At 35.5% G+C, this 16747-nt stretch overlaps 1 protein-coding gene across 1 annotated transcript; it reads left to right on the forward strand.

Moving 5' to 3' along the window:
* Positions 1-165: 165 nt before the first annotated feature.
* Positions 166-14361, forward strand: wnt8b (wingless-type MMTV integration site family, member 8b). The gene is made up of 6 exons (XM_056471014.1): positions 166-248; positions 1991-2024; positions 3722-3860; positions 6579-6704; positions 8191-8333; positions 13719-14361. Exons 1-6 carry the CDS (start codon positions 178-180, stop codon positions 14280-14282), a joined length of 1077 nt encoding a protein of 358 aa, XP_056326989.1. The 5' UTR covers positions 166-177; the 3' UTR covers positions 14283-14361.
* The last annotated feature ends 2386 nt before the right edge of the window (positions 14362-16747 follow it).

Below are 16747 nucleotides of genomic sequence, written 5' to 3' on the forward strand. Positions count from 1 at the left end.
AAAGGGAAAATCTTTAATTAAGCAGATAATCTCTTGTTGGGATGAGAGGAGCTCCATTTCAGAACCCCCTTGGCTCACACATGAGACCCCCAGCCTCTGAATCCTGGATGTAGGTTATATAGAGCTCTCGCAGACGCCTCTGCTTTCCAAGGTGAAGAAAAGTCTCCCTCTCTCAGGATGTTCATGCATTTGGAGGTTTATTATTACGCTTTCATCCTGATGGCTCACATGAAGACTTGCTGCAGTTGGTGAGTAACGCGTTGCGTTTTGTTCAAGCAGGCGGGTTTCAAGCTGATTTTAGATCGAACGCAAGCGTTTATCTATTTATTATATTCTGTGTTGTCAATAAATTAAAAAAAGAGACATTTAAATTGATCGTATGTCGTTTTGTACCGTGATGCTTTGAGCTTCGTTTCATTGGTTGGCAAGCTATGGTTGTATTGTAAATATATACGTTACCCTGAACCACAAAAACCAGCCGTAAGTGTCACTTTTTTAATTAATAGATGTTTACATTATCTGAAATATGAATAAAAAGCATTCCATTGAAGTATTGATAGGATATGACAATATTTGACCGACAGCTATTTGAAAAATTTGCCATCTGACGTTTCAAATAAAATCTAAATATTGAGAAAATCGCCTTTCAAATTGTGCAAATTAAACTCTTTGCGATGGATTTTTCTAATCAGAAGTTGGGTTTTGATAAATTCATGGTAGAAATAATAAAATAAACATTTATTAATCTGGCACATAAAATATATATTTGACTGTTGCCAAAATACCCCTGCAACATAAGACCAATTTGTGGTTCAGGCTCACATATGTATATATGTTTAAAAAATAAACCTGAGATATTTAAGACTGTAACTTCCATTTAAAAAATACTTTTAAGGTCATTAGCTTAATTGTAAATGGGGAATTTAAAAAAAGTGTTTCAGTGTAACGCTTAATTGTAATTTTTGAGATTTCATTTTGATTTGAACTGCACTTTTAAGAACAGTGTACCTGTTATTAATTTGACAGAATGTTTTACTATGTAAAAATGTTTTATCAATGTGGGGTTTTACTTATAATAACAAGTATATGTAAAAATGTTTTATTAGAGGGAGCATTTCTTGTCATTTTCAATGGGATATATCGCAGGTTGAAATGTACTATTACAACATGAATCTAAATACCTACAGTGCTCAGCATATATAAGTACACTGCTCACAAATGTTTCTTTTAAATTCAAATTTTTAATAGGATGCTATACAATATTGTATTTGTGCATATACATTAGATTAGTCAGTACTGAAGCCAAATCTGGAGCTAATCTAATGAAATAACTTACGATAAAGGTCCAAAAACTAGTACACCCAAACGTATCTTATAGAAAAATATTAAATACAAATTTAAAAAAGGGGAAAATCAAGAGAAGCAAAAAATATGTCAAGATTTAGTTAAAATTTTGTTGGTTGTAATTTTTTTTTTTTTGCAATATTTTGCTTGGATTTAATTATATTATCTTACAATTTCTAAATATGTTTGGTGACTAAAATATTATTTTAATAAATATATCTGTTTAATTAATCTGTTTTGTTTAAATGCACCAAAATACATTGCCTATATTCACTGAGAAATGGAGAAAAATATTAATTTTCAAAATGGGGTGTACTCAATTATACTGAGCACTGTATGTAAATTCAGTAAAATTACTGTAAATGTTTAAAAGGTTTGCATGCAATTCACGAGATCATAAAGAGGTTTTTAATTATTAATGTTTTTTTTTTTTAAGTTTTGCCTGAATTTAATTTTGTTGTGTGTGTGTGTGTGTGTGTGTATAATACAGTTTACTTCTGAGACCAGTATCAATCACCACTTTGTAATTAGCTAAAATGACTTTAAAATGTTTATTCAGAAATGTTTTTAACCAATGTGAATCCTTACAAGGGGAATGTATACAAGTTGTGGGTCAGCTGACTTATCAGGCCGCTCTGTCTTCCAGGTCAGTGAATAATTTCCTGATGACCGGCCCAAAGGTAAGCCAAAATCTTTTGATCTGCTTTGCTGATCTTTATCAAGAAAGCCAGACTTCAAAAAGTCAAAATCATTTATGGATTCGGGTAGTAAATGTTTGACAGTGACTCTGTGATCACAACGCATGCGAGTGGCAAATGAAAATATGGTCACAGGTGCAGTATTTGATGTGTCTCATGTGGATTAGGTATTACACGCTGCTCTCGGTGGAGCAGAGCATATAGCTTTCACACACTTCAGCTCATTCACAATGTGAAGTTGTGAGGACTTTTAGTGAGTGGCGAGGGAAGGGGCTTGTGGTGGGTGGTCATCATTAGCAACCCAGCCGCCTATGAGAGCACTTGTGCTCCTGTCTCTTCTGAACCACTTGAGACATATTAGATTGTATAAACCACAGTTTCACAGCCACATAGACCCCTTTTTGTTTACTTATTATGGGTTTTTTTTCTGTTCAGTTTGGTACAGTGGAATCAAAATAAAGACTTTTATCTAAATATTCATGTCATTGAAAATAATATTGATTTAAAAAATCATTATAAAGCATGATTTTAATACTTTGAAATAAGGATCCTATCGTTATATTTCAAACAAGTGTTGAACACAAAACATATTTTAAAGAAAGTTGGAAACCTTTAACAATGAACTTCCATAGTATTCGTTTTCCTACTATGGATATCAATGTTTTCAGGTTGCCACCATTTTTCTAAATATCTTCTTTTGTATTCAACAGAATAAAAAAAATCTAACTAGTTTATAACAAGTCAAGGTTGATTAAATAATGACAGAATTAAAATTTGCAGGTGAACTATGACTTTAACAAGCATGAATAATGCTTAATAAATGTTTAGTACATCAATTTCAACTTTATTGTCACTTTTAAAATAAAAGGTTAATGATTGTTTAAATATTATTTAATGGGGTTTAGCTAACATGAACTAACAATGAACAGCAGTTAATAACTAACATTTACAATGATTAATAAATACTGTAATACATGTATTGATCATTGTTGCATTAACTAATGGACCTTATTGTAAAGTTTTATAATAGCGTAACATAATCAAATAATAGCATCATTTTGGTGCTCTTTTTTAAACAAAATTTAATAAATGACAATGCAGTCAACTTTAAACTATTTACAAACCACAGGAAATAATTCATTATTATTTTACATTTTGTTTATAACTTAATATAGACCAAACACTACATTTCAGATCTCAAAAAAGCACTAAACTTAATTATTATAATATTTCAAACTTTAATATTAATTCCAAAATAATAAAAAAATTGCATCAGTTTGGGACCACTGGAAAAACTTCTGAATTGAAATAAAAGATTAATTTCGCTGACGTTTGGTTATGAACATATTTATTAAATTTATATTTTGCACAATTGTGGAACCATAGGAAAACATTTAGACTGATATTTGATATATTTAAAACTTAAAATATAAAAATATTTAGTTTAAAATGATTTTCATAGACATATATGGGACAATGTGATTGCTTTTTCAAATTCTATTTATAATATATAGTAACAATTGGTTTTATGACATAACAATAACTACACACATCTGTTTATAAGTAATCTGTGCATGGTTAAAATAATAATAATAAAAAAGCCCAAGTGTTTTGGTAAGCACTTCATAGTGAGTGTGCATTTCATCCCCAATCCTTTGGTGTGGTTTGCATTGTTTCAGGCCTACTTGATCTACTCCAGCAGTGTAGCCGCAGGAGCTCAGAGTGGGATTGAAGAGTGCAAGTATCAGTTTGCGTGGGACCGCTGGAACTGCCCCGAGAGGGCCCTTCAGCTCTCCACCCACAGCGGACTCAGAAGCGGTGAGAACTGTGACCTCTGCCCATGCAGTTTTTGCATACATTGTGCTCTCCGATCTCTAAAAATACACCTATTTTAAAACAGAGCGTGCGATACGTACATATGCTGTGTGTTTAGTGACTCAAAGCCCATCCATATGAGTCCATTAAAGAGTCTCACGATGTTGATGTGCCCGAAAAACACTGCATTCTTGAGTCAATTAAACCCGGTGTGTTAATAGGCATATAGAAAAGCCACCAAGGAGATATTGTGCAGCAGAGTGAGTGAGTGAAATGGACGCCCTCTCAAGTCAAAGGGTGCGGGTCAAAGGTTTGCCTCAGACTCCTTTCATTAGGCATTCCTTAAGTGCCAAAGTGGGGAGCTGTTGCTGTCCAGTGCCGACTCCAGACTGACAATGCATGTAAGCAGACAGAGAGTCAAAAGCCAACCCTACTCTGAGATCTGCCTGCCCGATCTCATGAGGAAGCAAAACTCTCTTATGTTTTGTCAGAAAAGTTCATATAAATTCATAGTTTCATTCGTTTTTCAATTTTTAAAAGGAGACATGACCCCAAATCTCACCCTTAAACTCAAAAGTATTTGGAGGAAAATATACGAATCTAAAATGTACAAATGAGATATGTATTGTCTACTAAATCAAAAAGTCACATACTGCTGTGAGATGGATCTGTTGCTAATTTGAGACGCTATCCACCTCATTATGCATCATGTGCAAGACCTTAATTTATTAGCCGAAATAAGTTACAATTAATAAAGAGAAGGATTCAAAATTTCATATATGGTAAGTAAGAAACAACTGCTGATGTGTCATTGAGTTATTGGAAAATACTGCACACCAAAGAGGAGCAGAGTTTGGTTTGCAATATTTTCTAATATTTCAATGAACGAGTTATTCCACTAATACTGTGGTTACTACACTTAAAGACATTGTTCAGATGTTAATTCAAGGTAATTGTCCTCAAACTACTCCCATGTGAGGGACTTGTTTCTTATGCATCTCATCCTAAGCATTTTGTTTTGTTTTGATTTGAATTTTGTCTAATATTTTCTGTATATTTTCAAATAAGTATATTATAATTTTTCAACATAATAATATGGAACTGTAATGTGGTCAGGACCTGCTTAAAACTACTTTAGCTGTGTCTTTATCTGAAAATAATTGCATGCCTTAGAATGTTGGTCAGCCAATCAGAATCAAGCATTCACTGCCCCAAAGTTTAAAACAGTTTGTACCAGTGTGGTTACAATTATATAGGACATTCAAAAATGGTATAATATGGTATAATGCGGGGGTGATCAACCTGGAGATCTACCTTCCTGCAGAGTTCAGGTCCAACCCTTATCAAACACAACTAAGGATCTAAAGGAGCACTCAGCAATTTAAGACACACTGTAAACATTTTTAAACCAGTACAACAGCAAAAAAAAAACATAATCCTTAATTCCTTTCGTTTTTTCTTGTTCACTCAACTTTTGAAAAACTTCAGCTGCACTGACCTAAAACTATTTGTCAGTAATACAAAAACCACTTAGTTGGGTTAACATAAGATTGGTTGTCTGGAAAAAGGTGAACTACTCGGTGACAAAACTTTTTAAGTTGTGTCAACTGAACATTTTTGTCTGCTGAACTGGAAATCCTTATTTCCTTGTGCAGTCAACACTTTTTTCACCTTAAATTGATAGGACAGTAGAGAGTATAGACAACAAAGCAAGGGGAGAGGGGAATGATTGGCATAAGACCTTGAGGTAGGAATCAAACTCAGGTCACCGTGACCCCCAGTGTGGCATTTGCTGACGCACTAACCACTAAACCATTGGCACCGATGCATACTTAACTTTTGAAAGGATCAGTTGTAGTGACCTAAAATGTCTGAAGTTGAGTAAACAAAAACTCTTTCTTCACTCAACTTTAGACATTTTAGGTCAGTGCAGCTGATGTTTTCAAAAGTTGAGTACACGTCGGCGTTGTGTGTGGTGTTCACGGCGACCTCAGTTTGATTCCTGCCTTGATGTCCTATGCCAATCCTTTCCCTCTCTCCTCTCTCCACACTTTCTTGTCTATACTCTGTACTGTCCAATCAATTAAAGGTGAAAAAATTATTTAAAAAAATGACGAGTACACAAAAAATGATTATGATAAGGATTATGTTTTAATATGTTCACACAACTTCAGGCATTCCAGTTCTGCAGACAATAAATGTTCAGCCGGCACAACCTAAAAAGTTTTGTTACAGAGTAGTTCACCTCTCAAAAAACTAATAATCTTATGTTAACCCAACTAACTGGTTTTTATATTACTGAATAATAATTTTAGGTCAGTGCAGCTGAAGTTTTCAAAAGTTGAGTGAACAAGAAAAAGCGAAAAGGAAATAAAGATAATGTTTTTTTTTTTTGTTGTACTGACTTAAAAATGTTTACAGCGCAGGTACATTTGATCCAATTTGCAGCTAAAGTATGCTGGACAGTAGATCACCAGGAGCATGGTTGGGCACCCCTGGTATAATGGGAAGAAATAGAACTTTGCAGTATCAAACAGTATGAGGAACTATTATGCTCAGCTAAATATTGGATACATTAAATTCACAAAGGTCCTTCCCATTATAGTTGAAAATGAGGTGGACAGATTTGAGGAATCATCTGATGGTGGTTAAGATTTGCTCAGGAGACTAGAATTTTACAAGTTCGCAGTATACATGCTAAATTAATTTATGTTATTTCAGCAAACAGAGAGACAGCGTTTTTCCATGCCATCAGTTCTGCTGGAGTCATGTATACCCTCACCAGGAACTGTAGCCTCGGCGACTTTGACAACTGTGGATGTGATGATACCCGAAACGGCCAGCGAGGTGAGACATCATCAGGATTTCATATTACAAAAGAGTTTGGTTCAGATGATGCCAGAGCTTGGTTGCTTTGAATAAACATTTTTATTAAATATGTGAATATAGTTAAAATGTCATTTATTCCTGTGATGTTAAAGCAGAGTTTTCCACATGATCACTGCAGACTTCAGTGATGCATGTTCCCTCATGAATCATTTGAATGTGCTGATTGGCAGCTAATTAGCGGTTCATTCCGCTGTGGTGACCCCTGATAGTTTAGGGACTAAGCTGAAGGATACTGAGTGATTGGGATATACTTTATTTTGGGATTGTCTCGGAATCAGGACTTAATAATAAAAGAATGATAAGTGAACACTGTGTTTACAGTATTTTATATTTAGACTAAACTAAAGATAGATGGGGGGCAGCACGGTGGTGCAGTGGATAGCACAATCACAGCAAGAAGGTCGCTGGTTCGAGCCTCGGCTGGGTCAGTTGGCATTTCTGTGTGGAGTTTGCATGTTCTCCCTGTGTTTGCGTGGGTTTCCTCCGGGTGCTCCGGTTTTCTCCCACAAGTCCAAAGACATGGGGTATAGGTGTATTGGGTAAGCTAAAATGTTCATAGTGTATGTGTGTGTGTAAGAGTGTATGGATGTTTCCCAGTGATGGGTTGCAGCTGGAAGGGCATCCGCTAAGTAAAACGTGCTGGATAAGTTGGTGATTCAATCTGCTTTGACGATCCCTGATTAATAAAGGGACTAAGCCGAAAAGAAAATGAATGAATGAATAAAGATAGATGGCAAAGTACTGCCTGGCAAGTCTTTTTAACAACAGGTCCCATATTTTTTTATGAATTAGCTTAGTGGAAGGTAGGTAGTCTTTAGTGGTTATTTGAATGCATTTGACCCACATGAGCATCTGTATTAAATCAGCAATCCAATCTAATGTTTTAACTATTCCTGTTTAAAAGGGGACAAGCTCAAATATTTTAGATATTATTTACTTCTATTTTAAGGATCTTCCTTTTGTGATCGGATTTGAGGAGGAAATGCATCTTCAAATCAAGTGTAAAGAGTGCCTACATTATAGAAAGTTGTTTGCTTATATAAAGTTGTTAAATTGTTTGCTTAAAGGGATAGTTCACCCGAAAAGTTGAATTAATTTGTTCATGTTGAACACAAAAGAAGATACTTTGAAAAATACTCGTTAATGAAACCAATTAACTTCCAAAAAATAGAAAATACTATAGAAATCAATGGGTACCAACAAGCGACGCTCTTCAAAATAACCCAAATAGGTTTTGAACAAGTGAGGGGGGAGTAAATAATTACAGAGATTCATTTTTGGGAGAACTATACCATTAATATTTGCAATTTTGATGAATTTTGAAGTAACTTTGCATATACTTGTAAGTCTACTAATGAGAAAGTCAACAAAATATTATTATGATCCAATAAAACAGACATTTTTAGTTTACCCTTATGAATTGATCATCGTGTTGTGTCCTCAGGTGGTCAAGGGTGGCTATGGGGAGGCTGCAGTGATAACGTGGGATTTGGAGAGGTGATCTCCAAACAGTTTGTGGATGCGCTGGAAACTGGACAGGATGCACGAGCCGCCATGAACCTGCACAACAACGAAGTAGGACGCAAGGTACATGCAGTCCCCTGCTCCTAACATTCAGACATACCCGTCGGCCACCAACAGCTCGCAGAGTGGCTTTTGAATCATTTTTCAGCACTTCTAATGATAGCTTACCACCCAAGAGTTTCATTCACGGCCCTATAAGCAAGGTGCCACTCGTTCCCCCAATAGAGTGTGCGCTGTACCAGAAGGGCCTATTTACAGCCTGTGAATGTCCTTTATGACGAGGCCTTAACTTGAGATTCTTGGGATCAGTGGTGCAAGCTTAATTAGACGACCTAGGGGTCCGCACATTGCAAAGGTTCTGTATTCTGTTGCTTCCCAAATAAGTGTTTAGTTTTATTCTTGCAATAAGGATCTTACATTTATGTTGGTCTTTGTTGTACTTGAGAGAGCCACGGGGATCGCAGCCATGTGGCTCAAGTGCTCTTTGTTTATCCTGTCTGTGCCCCGTCTGCAGGTTTTGTCAATTCATTGGCACCTGGAGCATCATTGTAACTGAAAAAATGTGAAAGAATTCTTTTTCACTTCCTCCTCAATGGACTTGCCACTGGGCCTGCCCATGACAGAAAACATGTTGACAATGGCTATGCAAAATAAATACACCCCTTTCCTGTGCCGAACAATCCTAGCTCGATGTGAGACCCTGATTCTGCGTCTTACGCCGAGCGAATGAGAAAAGAGGCGTTCCTTTTTAAAGGACAGCTGTTTGTTTCAGCCGAAGTCAGGAATTATTGTACGACCACCAAGAAAAGAGAAAAGCCTAGACTTGAACCTTGAACCGCTTCCTCTTAACTCGCAGTTCTCTTCTGTGCATTTAAGTGGATGTATAGGGCGCCTGCCTACTAAACCATTCTGGTTTACAACTCTGTTCCCATGATAATCTCATAGGTAATACCTCAAAACAAGCCTAAGAATAATGAAAGTAATGTCACGGTTTAAATACAGCACAAGTGCTTTTAAATCTACGCTACCATTTAAAAATTTGGGTTTGCATTTTCTACATGGTACACATCTAATTAACAAGTAATTATTTAACTGGTTACACTTAATTTTCTTTCTTTGAAATATAACTTGAACTGCGACTTTTTAAACATTAAAATATTAAAATATTATGTTTTTAGTCCAGTAAATATTGTTGTCTCAATGTTGATTTGAAAATGACACTCTTACAGTTTAAAGTATAGTTTTGGAAAGTACCAACATGTCTTTACAATAATGTAATGTCTTCTTAACTTAGCCCAAGTAATTAATAACAGTAGTTCAAGTTCGATATTTTTGCTCATTCATTCATTCATTCATTCATTTTACTTTGGCTTAGTCCCTTTATTCATTAGGGGTTGCCACAGCGGAATGAACTGCCAACTTATCCAGCATATATTTTACAAGCGGATGCCCTTCCAGCTGCAACCCAGCACTGGGTAACACCCATACAGTCTTCAATTCACACACATACACTACGGCCAATTTAGTTTATTCAATTCACCTATAGCGCATGTCTTTGGACTGTGGGGGAAACCGGAGCACCAGTTGGGAACCCACGTGAACAAGGGGAGAACATGCAAACTCCACACAGAAATGCCAACTGATCCAGCTGGGACTCAAACCAGTGACCCTCTTGCTGTAAGGCGACAGTGCTAACCACTGAGCCACCATGCCGGTTTTACATTGTATGTCTGTTGCCCAAAGCCAATCTTTGATCATAAATTGAAATAAATGTTTAAATGTGAGCAAAATGGAAATATTTCATTAAATAAATTCACAAAAAAAGTCAAAAGTCTAAAAATAAAGCCCAACTGACTCACAAACTGCACTCAAAAAATTGCATTTGCAGTTTGCTCAAACTACTTATTTAAAATAAGCTGCAACAACACAATTCCTGAGTTTTTTTTTGGGGACAACTCAATTGTTTTATGTTCTGTTGGAATATTTAATCAATTCCATGCGTGTTCAATAAAAAGGCCAGAAGAGGGTTTTTCTATTATGTCAAAATTATTAGTAAATTATTGGATACAAATGAATAATTCGATTCACAGAATTCTGTTATCCTCAATGCAATCCTGGAGTTACATTCAGGAGGTGCGCAACACTTTTCATTCCCTGATTCAAGCTTTTATACGTCACTGATATTAACCGGTGGAGTTTAGTGGAATTCATCACTTGTCAATCATTCCCCAGTCCTCCATTGGCCACACCCGTACATACGTCCTCTTTTACTAATTCTCTGCACAACGTCAAAAGCACAAGGCTTCTCAACTGCAAATATTCTGTGTTCATTTTCAACCCATCTCTGCTCACTGGAAGTTTTGCTGCAGAGCTCAAGTTAATTTTAGACAATCAGGCCTTTGCATTTCTATCAGCTTCATCTAGTTCTGCAAAAATGCTTTATAAGTATGCAAGGCATATCACACTCAAGAAGAAGTTTGGTTAATATATATCACCTTAAGCAATACAAATACAATTGTTTAATGAAACGAAAAAGAGACAAAAATAATAAAAATATTCCTTTTTTCCCAACAGTTCAAACCATTTAAATTTGTAAAAACTAATAAGGTAACTTTATTCCTTCATGTTGTCCCAACACTAGGCATGGGCCGGTATAAGATTCTGACGGTATAATAACCTTGGGATAAAAATATCATGATTTCATGATTCAGATGTTTCCTGAATCATGGACTGACCAGTAGCTTGTGATGTGGAGGGTCCTTTTCTACTGTTGCCCTAAAAAACTCAATAAAATATTCATAAAAAACATGTAAAAACAAACAAAACTTACAAATAGGGGGACACCTCTCACCCTGCTCACAGATTGTTTTCTCTCCTGCCATCCGGCAGGCGCTTCAAGCTCCTCCGGACAAAAACCAGCAGATTGAGGAACAACTTCTTCCCCAAAGCTGTCTCCTTTTTGAACTCTGCCCCTCACTGACTCTTTTGCCCCCCACCCCTCACCCCCCAATACACCCCCACACTCCTCTAACTTATACTCCTCACAATCACTGCACTGTTTAACATTTGCACATTTAAAAATTGCACTGATTCATTCATTTGAACTGTACACATCCACTGCACATGAACATTTGTAATTATGTTTATCTATCTGCACACTTCTGATTACTATGGAAGCCCGTTCCCGCCACTGAATCAAAAAAATAATTGAAAAAAAAAAAAAAAAAAATTTAAAAAACAAACGTAAAAAAAAATTTAAGTCAGAATTCTGAGTTATAAAGTCAGAATTGCGAGTTATAAAGTCAGAATTCTGAGTTATTAAGTCAGAATTGCGAGTTATAAAGTCAGAATTCTGAGTTATAAAGTCAGAATTCTGAGTTATTAAGTCAGAATTCTGAGTTATTAAGTCAGAATTGCGAGTTATAAAGTCAGAATTCTGAGTTATAAAGTCAGAATTCTGAGTTATTAAGTCAGAATTGCGAGTTATAAAGTCAGAATTCTGAGTTATAAAGTCAGAATTGCGAGTTATAAAGTCAGAATTCTGAGTTATAAAGTCAGAATTCCGAGTTATAAAGTCAGAATTCTGAGTTATAAAGTCAGAATTGCGAGTTATAAAGTCAGAATTCTGAGTTATTAAGTCAGAATTGCGAGTTATAAAGTCAGAATTCTGAGTTATAAAGTCAGAATTCTGAGTTATTAAGTCAGAATTGCGAGTTATAAAGTCAGAATTCTGAGTTATAAAGTCAGAATTCTGAGTTATTAAGTCAGAATTGCGAGTTATAAAGTCAGAATTCTGAGTTATAAAGTCAGAATTCTGAGTTATTAAGTCAGAATTCTGAGTTATTAAGTCAGAATTGCGAGTTATAAAGTCAGAATTCTGAGTTATTAAGTCAGAATTGCGAGTTATAAAGTCAGAATTCTGAGTTATAAAGTCAGAATTCTGAGTTATTAAGTCAGAATTCCGAGTTATAAAGTCAGAATTCTGAGTTATAAAGTCAGAATTGCGAGTTATAAAGTCAGAATTCTGAGTTATTAAGTCAGAATTGCGAGTTATAAAGTCAGAATTCTGAGTTATAAAGTCAGAATTGCGAGTTATAAAGTCAGAATTCTGAGTTATAAAGTCAGAATTCCGAGTTATAAAGTCAGAATTCTGAGTTATAAAGTCAGAATTGCGAGTTATAAAGTCAGAATTCTGAGTTATTAAGTCAGAATTGCGAGTTATAAAGTCAGAATTCTGAGTTATAAAGTCAGAATTCTGAGTTATTAAGTCAGAATTGCGAGTTATAAAGTCAGAATTCTGAGTTATAAAGTCAGAATTCTGAGTTATTAAGTCAGAATTGCGAGTTATAAAGTCAGAATTCTGAGTTATAAAGTCAGAATTCTGAGTTATTAAGTCAGAATTCTGAGTTATTAAGTCAGAATTGCGAGTTATAAAGTCAGAATTCTGAGTTATTAAGTCAGAATTGCGAGTTATAAAGTCAGAATTCTGAGTTATAAAGTCAGAATTCTGAGTTATTAAGTCAGAATTCCGAGTTATAAAGTCAGAATTCTGAGTTATAAAGTCAGAATTGCGAGTTATAAAGTTTTTTTTTTTAATAATTTTTTTTTCAATAAATTTTTTTTTTTTTATTTATTGAGTGGCGGGAACGGGCTTCCATAGATTACTAATAGCAACCTGTACATATATTAATTTATTGTAAATCTGTTTATAGCTAATACAACCTGTATATAATGTTCATAGTACATCCATCTGTAAATATCACCATAGTTTTTCTATAACTGCACTTAATAAATTATACCTATATCCTGCACTTGCTGCTATTGCACTACTGGTTAGACCTAAACTGCATTTCGTTGCCTTGTACTTGTACATGTGTAATGATAATAAAGTTTAATCTAATCTAATCTAAAAATACCTTAGGAACAGTATAACAGAAAATTTGAACTGATTTAAAACCTTAACTTTTCAAAGCCATAGTAAACCTTAAAACTGGTTATCGTCCCATGTCTACCCAACACAAATCGATTGTGTTGAACCCAACATTTTTTACAGTGTATCAAGTTTTATCCTTTACAGATGGACTAAATCATACCGTGTTGATATTTCCTTCATAAATCCATTACTCCTGTCATCTGTGTCACATGAATCGTTCTAATATGCTAAATTGGTGCTTGACCAACATTTCTCATGAACATCAAATTCGAAATACAATCTTACACAGAATTAATGAGAGGACGGCTGTTTATTTCATCCAAAGTCAGGAATTACTTTACTCATAGACTTGAACCTTGAAGCGCACCCTCATCACACACCAAATTGATGCATATGTTGCCTGCTATTGAGCGCATTGCAACCCAAGTTCGAATTAGAATGTTTTGAAATGTGAACGTCTGCCTCCAGAACTGAGCATGAAGAGTTCTTTAACATGAGATCCTCTCTTCAACCAGGCAGTGAAAGGAACCATGCAGAGGACTTGCAAGTGCCATGGAGTGTCTGGCAGCTGCACCACTCAGACCTGCTGGCTACAGTTGCCCGAGTTTCGAGAGGTGGGCAACTACCTAAAAGAGAAGTACCACCGGGCGGTGAAGGTGGATCTGCTGCGCGGTGCGGGGAACAGTGCTGCCAGCCGTGGAGCCATTGCTGAAACCTTCAACTCCATCTCACGGAAAGAGCTGGTGCATTTGGAGGATTCTCCAGACTACTGCTTGGAGAACCGCACTCTAGGCTTGCCAGGTACTGAAGGGCGTGAATGTTTGAGGAAGGGCAAGAATCTGAGTAAATGGGAGAAGCGCAGCTGTAAGCGGCTGTGTGGAGATTGCGGTTTGGCTGTGGAGGAGCGCAGGGCCGAAACCGTGTCTAGCTGTAACTGCAAGTTCCACTGGTGTTGTGCTGTAAAGTGCGAGCAGTGCCGCAAAACTGTTACAAAGTACTACTGTGTAAAGAGAAGCAAACGAGTCAAGAATGACAATGCAAGCCGGAGGAAAAGCTATCGGTTGAAGAAGAAGCACTAGAGATGTTCTGAACTGTTCACTATGGTGGTTTAGTTCAACTTATACGCTTTAAAGAATTCTGGGTTGTTGTAACACAATGTTTGGGTCAAATATGGACAAAACCAACAGTTGGGTTAAAAAATGCCATTTAAATTTAACTGATTTATTTAACCCAATGTTTGTCCATATTTGACCCAACATTGAGTTATGACAACCCAGCATTTTTTAGAATTCAAGTTTTCTCATCATTTACTTACTTTCTTGTTTCTTCCAAAGCCTTGAGAAACGCAACATGTTTTAACTTAAATTTGACAGATTCTAGTCCTCTGATGCTTCAAAACATTTGTAAAAATTAATCCATGTAAAATAAGTGGTTTATTAAAAGCCCAGCAGGCACACAACATCATAAAACGGTAATATTAGGTTAGAATTAGGTCCAGTGTTTAAGCACTGTTATTTTAACATCCAATAGCGATGAGAACTGACATTGATATTTTGTTGATTTTAGGTTTTGTTGGAAAGTGAACAAAATCCAACATCGAGCTAACATCTTAAACCAACATCATATTGATGTCAAATTCTGACATTAATTCACCAAATATGGCAACCAAAATCCAACATCTGATAGGCGTTGTATTGGGATTGTCTACACCACGTCAAACTGTAACATCGTTTGACGTTGATATTTTGTTGTCTTTAGGTTGCATTGGAAAGTAACCAAAACTCATTAGCTATGTTTTCACCCAATAATGCGAATGAACTTTATGTGCAAAACTGGATTATCGGATAAAAAATGTGCGAATAAAGCAGCGTTTCCATCCAACGAGTCAAACCGAACAAAATCGCCACTTCCTGATTATCTGGTGCCAAATATCAATGGTAAAAACGGAATTTGCTGTGATAAGAGTAGCTGCGTGAATCTTTTCTTCATTTAATAAATGACTTGCGCCTCAGAAGGCAATCCCGACACATAGTGAACGTGCGGTGGTGTTTGAAGATGCGGAGCACAGACGCTCTTGATTCTGGAGGTCGTTAATAATATAATAACACTAATACTGAAATGGTTACGCCATTTTAGAATGACCAAAACAACATTTCAGATGTTTTACAGTGTGCTCAGCCTGCTGGTTTGTCCATTTACACACATTTTTATTATCACATGATCTCTTATAACAAAATCACATGACCTTTTTTAAATGAGCATCTTGGAATTTTTTCCATTGTTTCCATCGTAGTTTATTGACGCCAAGTTGATGTCCTGTGCCTGCTGGGAGTTTTTTTTTATGATGAACAGATTTAATTTAGGCTTTAGTTTAGATATATACATTGATCAGAGAAAAATCTGCATTTACAGACATAAGATTTTACTCTTATTGTACTTAATCAGTCAACAAAATGTATGGTGAGGTTAATTTTTGTTTTATTTATTAGTATATGGTCATAAAATGGATTAAGAATCAGCTGATCAACACCAAAGTAGATTTTTGCCCTTTAACCTAATTTAAACCTAGCATGTAATTCTAAACCTGAAATACCTACAATTAGTCATCTACTGTAACTCACCTTGAATTAAAGTAACAGTTCACCTAAAAATGAGAATTTACTCACTATTAACTCGTGCTCCAGTGGTTCCAAACCAGTATGAGTTTTTTATTGTGTTGGACACAAAAGAAGATATTTTAAAGAGTGTTGGAAACCAGTAGCCTGACTGCCATAGTAAGAAAAACAAACACTATGGAAGTCAATGATTAGAATTTTCTAACATTCTTCAGAATATCTTCTTTTTTGTCCAACAGAAGAGAGAAACTCAAACAGGTTTGAATTAAGTGGAAAGTGAGTAAATTATAATATATATATATATATATAAAAAATATATTTGGGATAAATTTTCCTTTTAGTGACTAAATTTATTTAACTGCAACCATTTTGAAACATTAGAGTTTGGATTGGACAGACTTTAGACTTTTTTTAACAGTATGAAGGCGAGTAAATGATGACAGAATTGTCTGGTGAACTAACCCTTTAAACAGATGTTGTAAGTCTCAGACACTGAGCTTGAGAATGAAGCAAGCTCAAAGGTCCATCTGAATGCTTTAATGGCCACTAAGATCTCCAGAGCCTGTACTTTAAATGCATATTTGATCTGTATTGTTTTACTCAAGCATTTCAACATTACTCCTGTAAAATAGCACTCAACACCTCATCTAACCAATAAATAGCACAATAGACTATAAATAACCTTTTCATTCACCATCAGGGACGTACTTTGATGGATAATTTATTGGAAGAATCATCGGGCCACTTCTCCAGCTGCCAGAAGAATCATTTCTTGCCTGTTTTCTCGATTGTTTCTAGCGTTTTGGTAATAGTTTTTTTTCGGTAAGACTTTACAATGAGTGTTCGTTTGTTAACATTAGTCAACTACATTAGTAAATATAAAACGACATTGAAAAATACAGTAAATGCTTAATGTTAACTTCAATTTA

This window comes from Danio aesculapii, chromosome 13 (assembly GCF_903798145.1).
Source record: "Danio aesculapii chromosome 13, fDanAes4.1, whole genome shotgun sequence".
Lineage (NCBI taxonomy): Eukaryota > Metazoa > Chordata > Actinopteri > Cypriniformes > Danionidae > Danio > Danio aesculapii.

Excerpts from the sequence above, each read along its gene's own strand:
- wnt8b (XM_056471014.1), top strand. The coding sequence starts at position 178 with ATGTTCATGCATTTGGAGGTTTATTATTACGCTTTCATCCTGATGGCT. Across the intron at positions 249-1,990 it reads ATGAAGACTTGCTGCAGTTG|GTCAGTGAATAATTTCCTGA; the intron begins GTGAGTAACGCG and ends TCTGTCTTCCAG. Across the intron at positions 8,334-13,718 it reads ACAACGAAGTAGGACGCAAG|GCAGTGAAAGGAACCATGCA; the intron begins GTACATGCAGTC and ends CTCTTCAACCAG.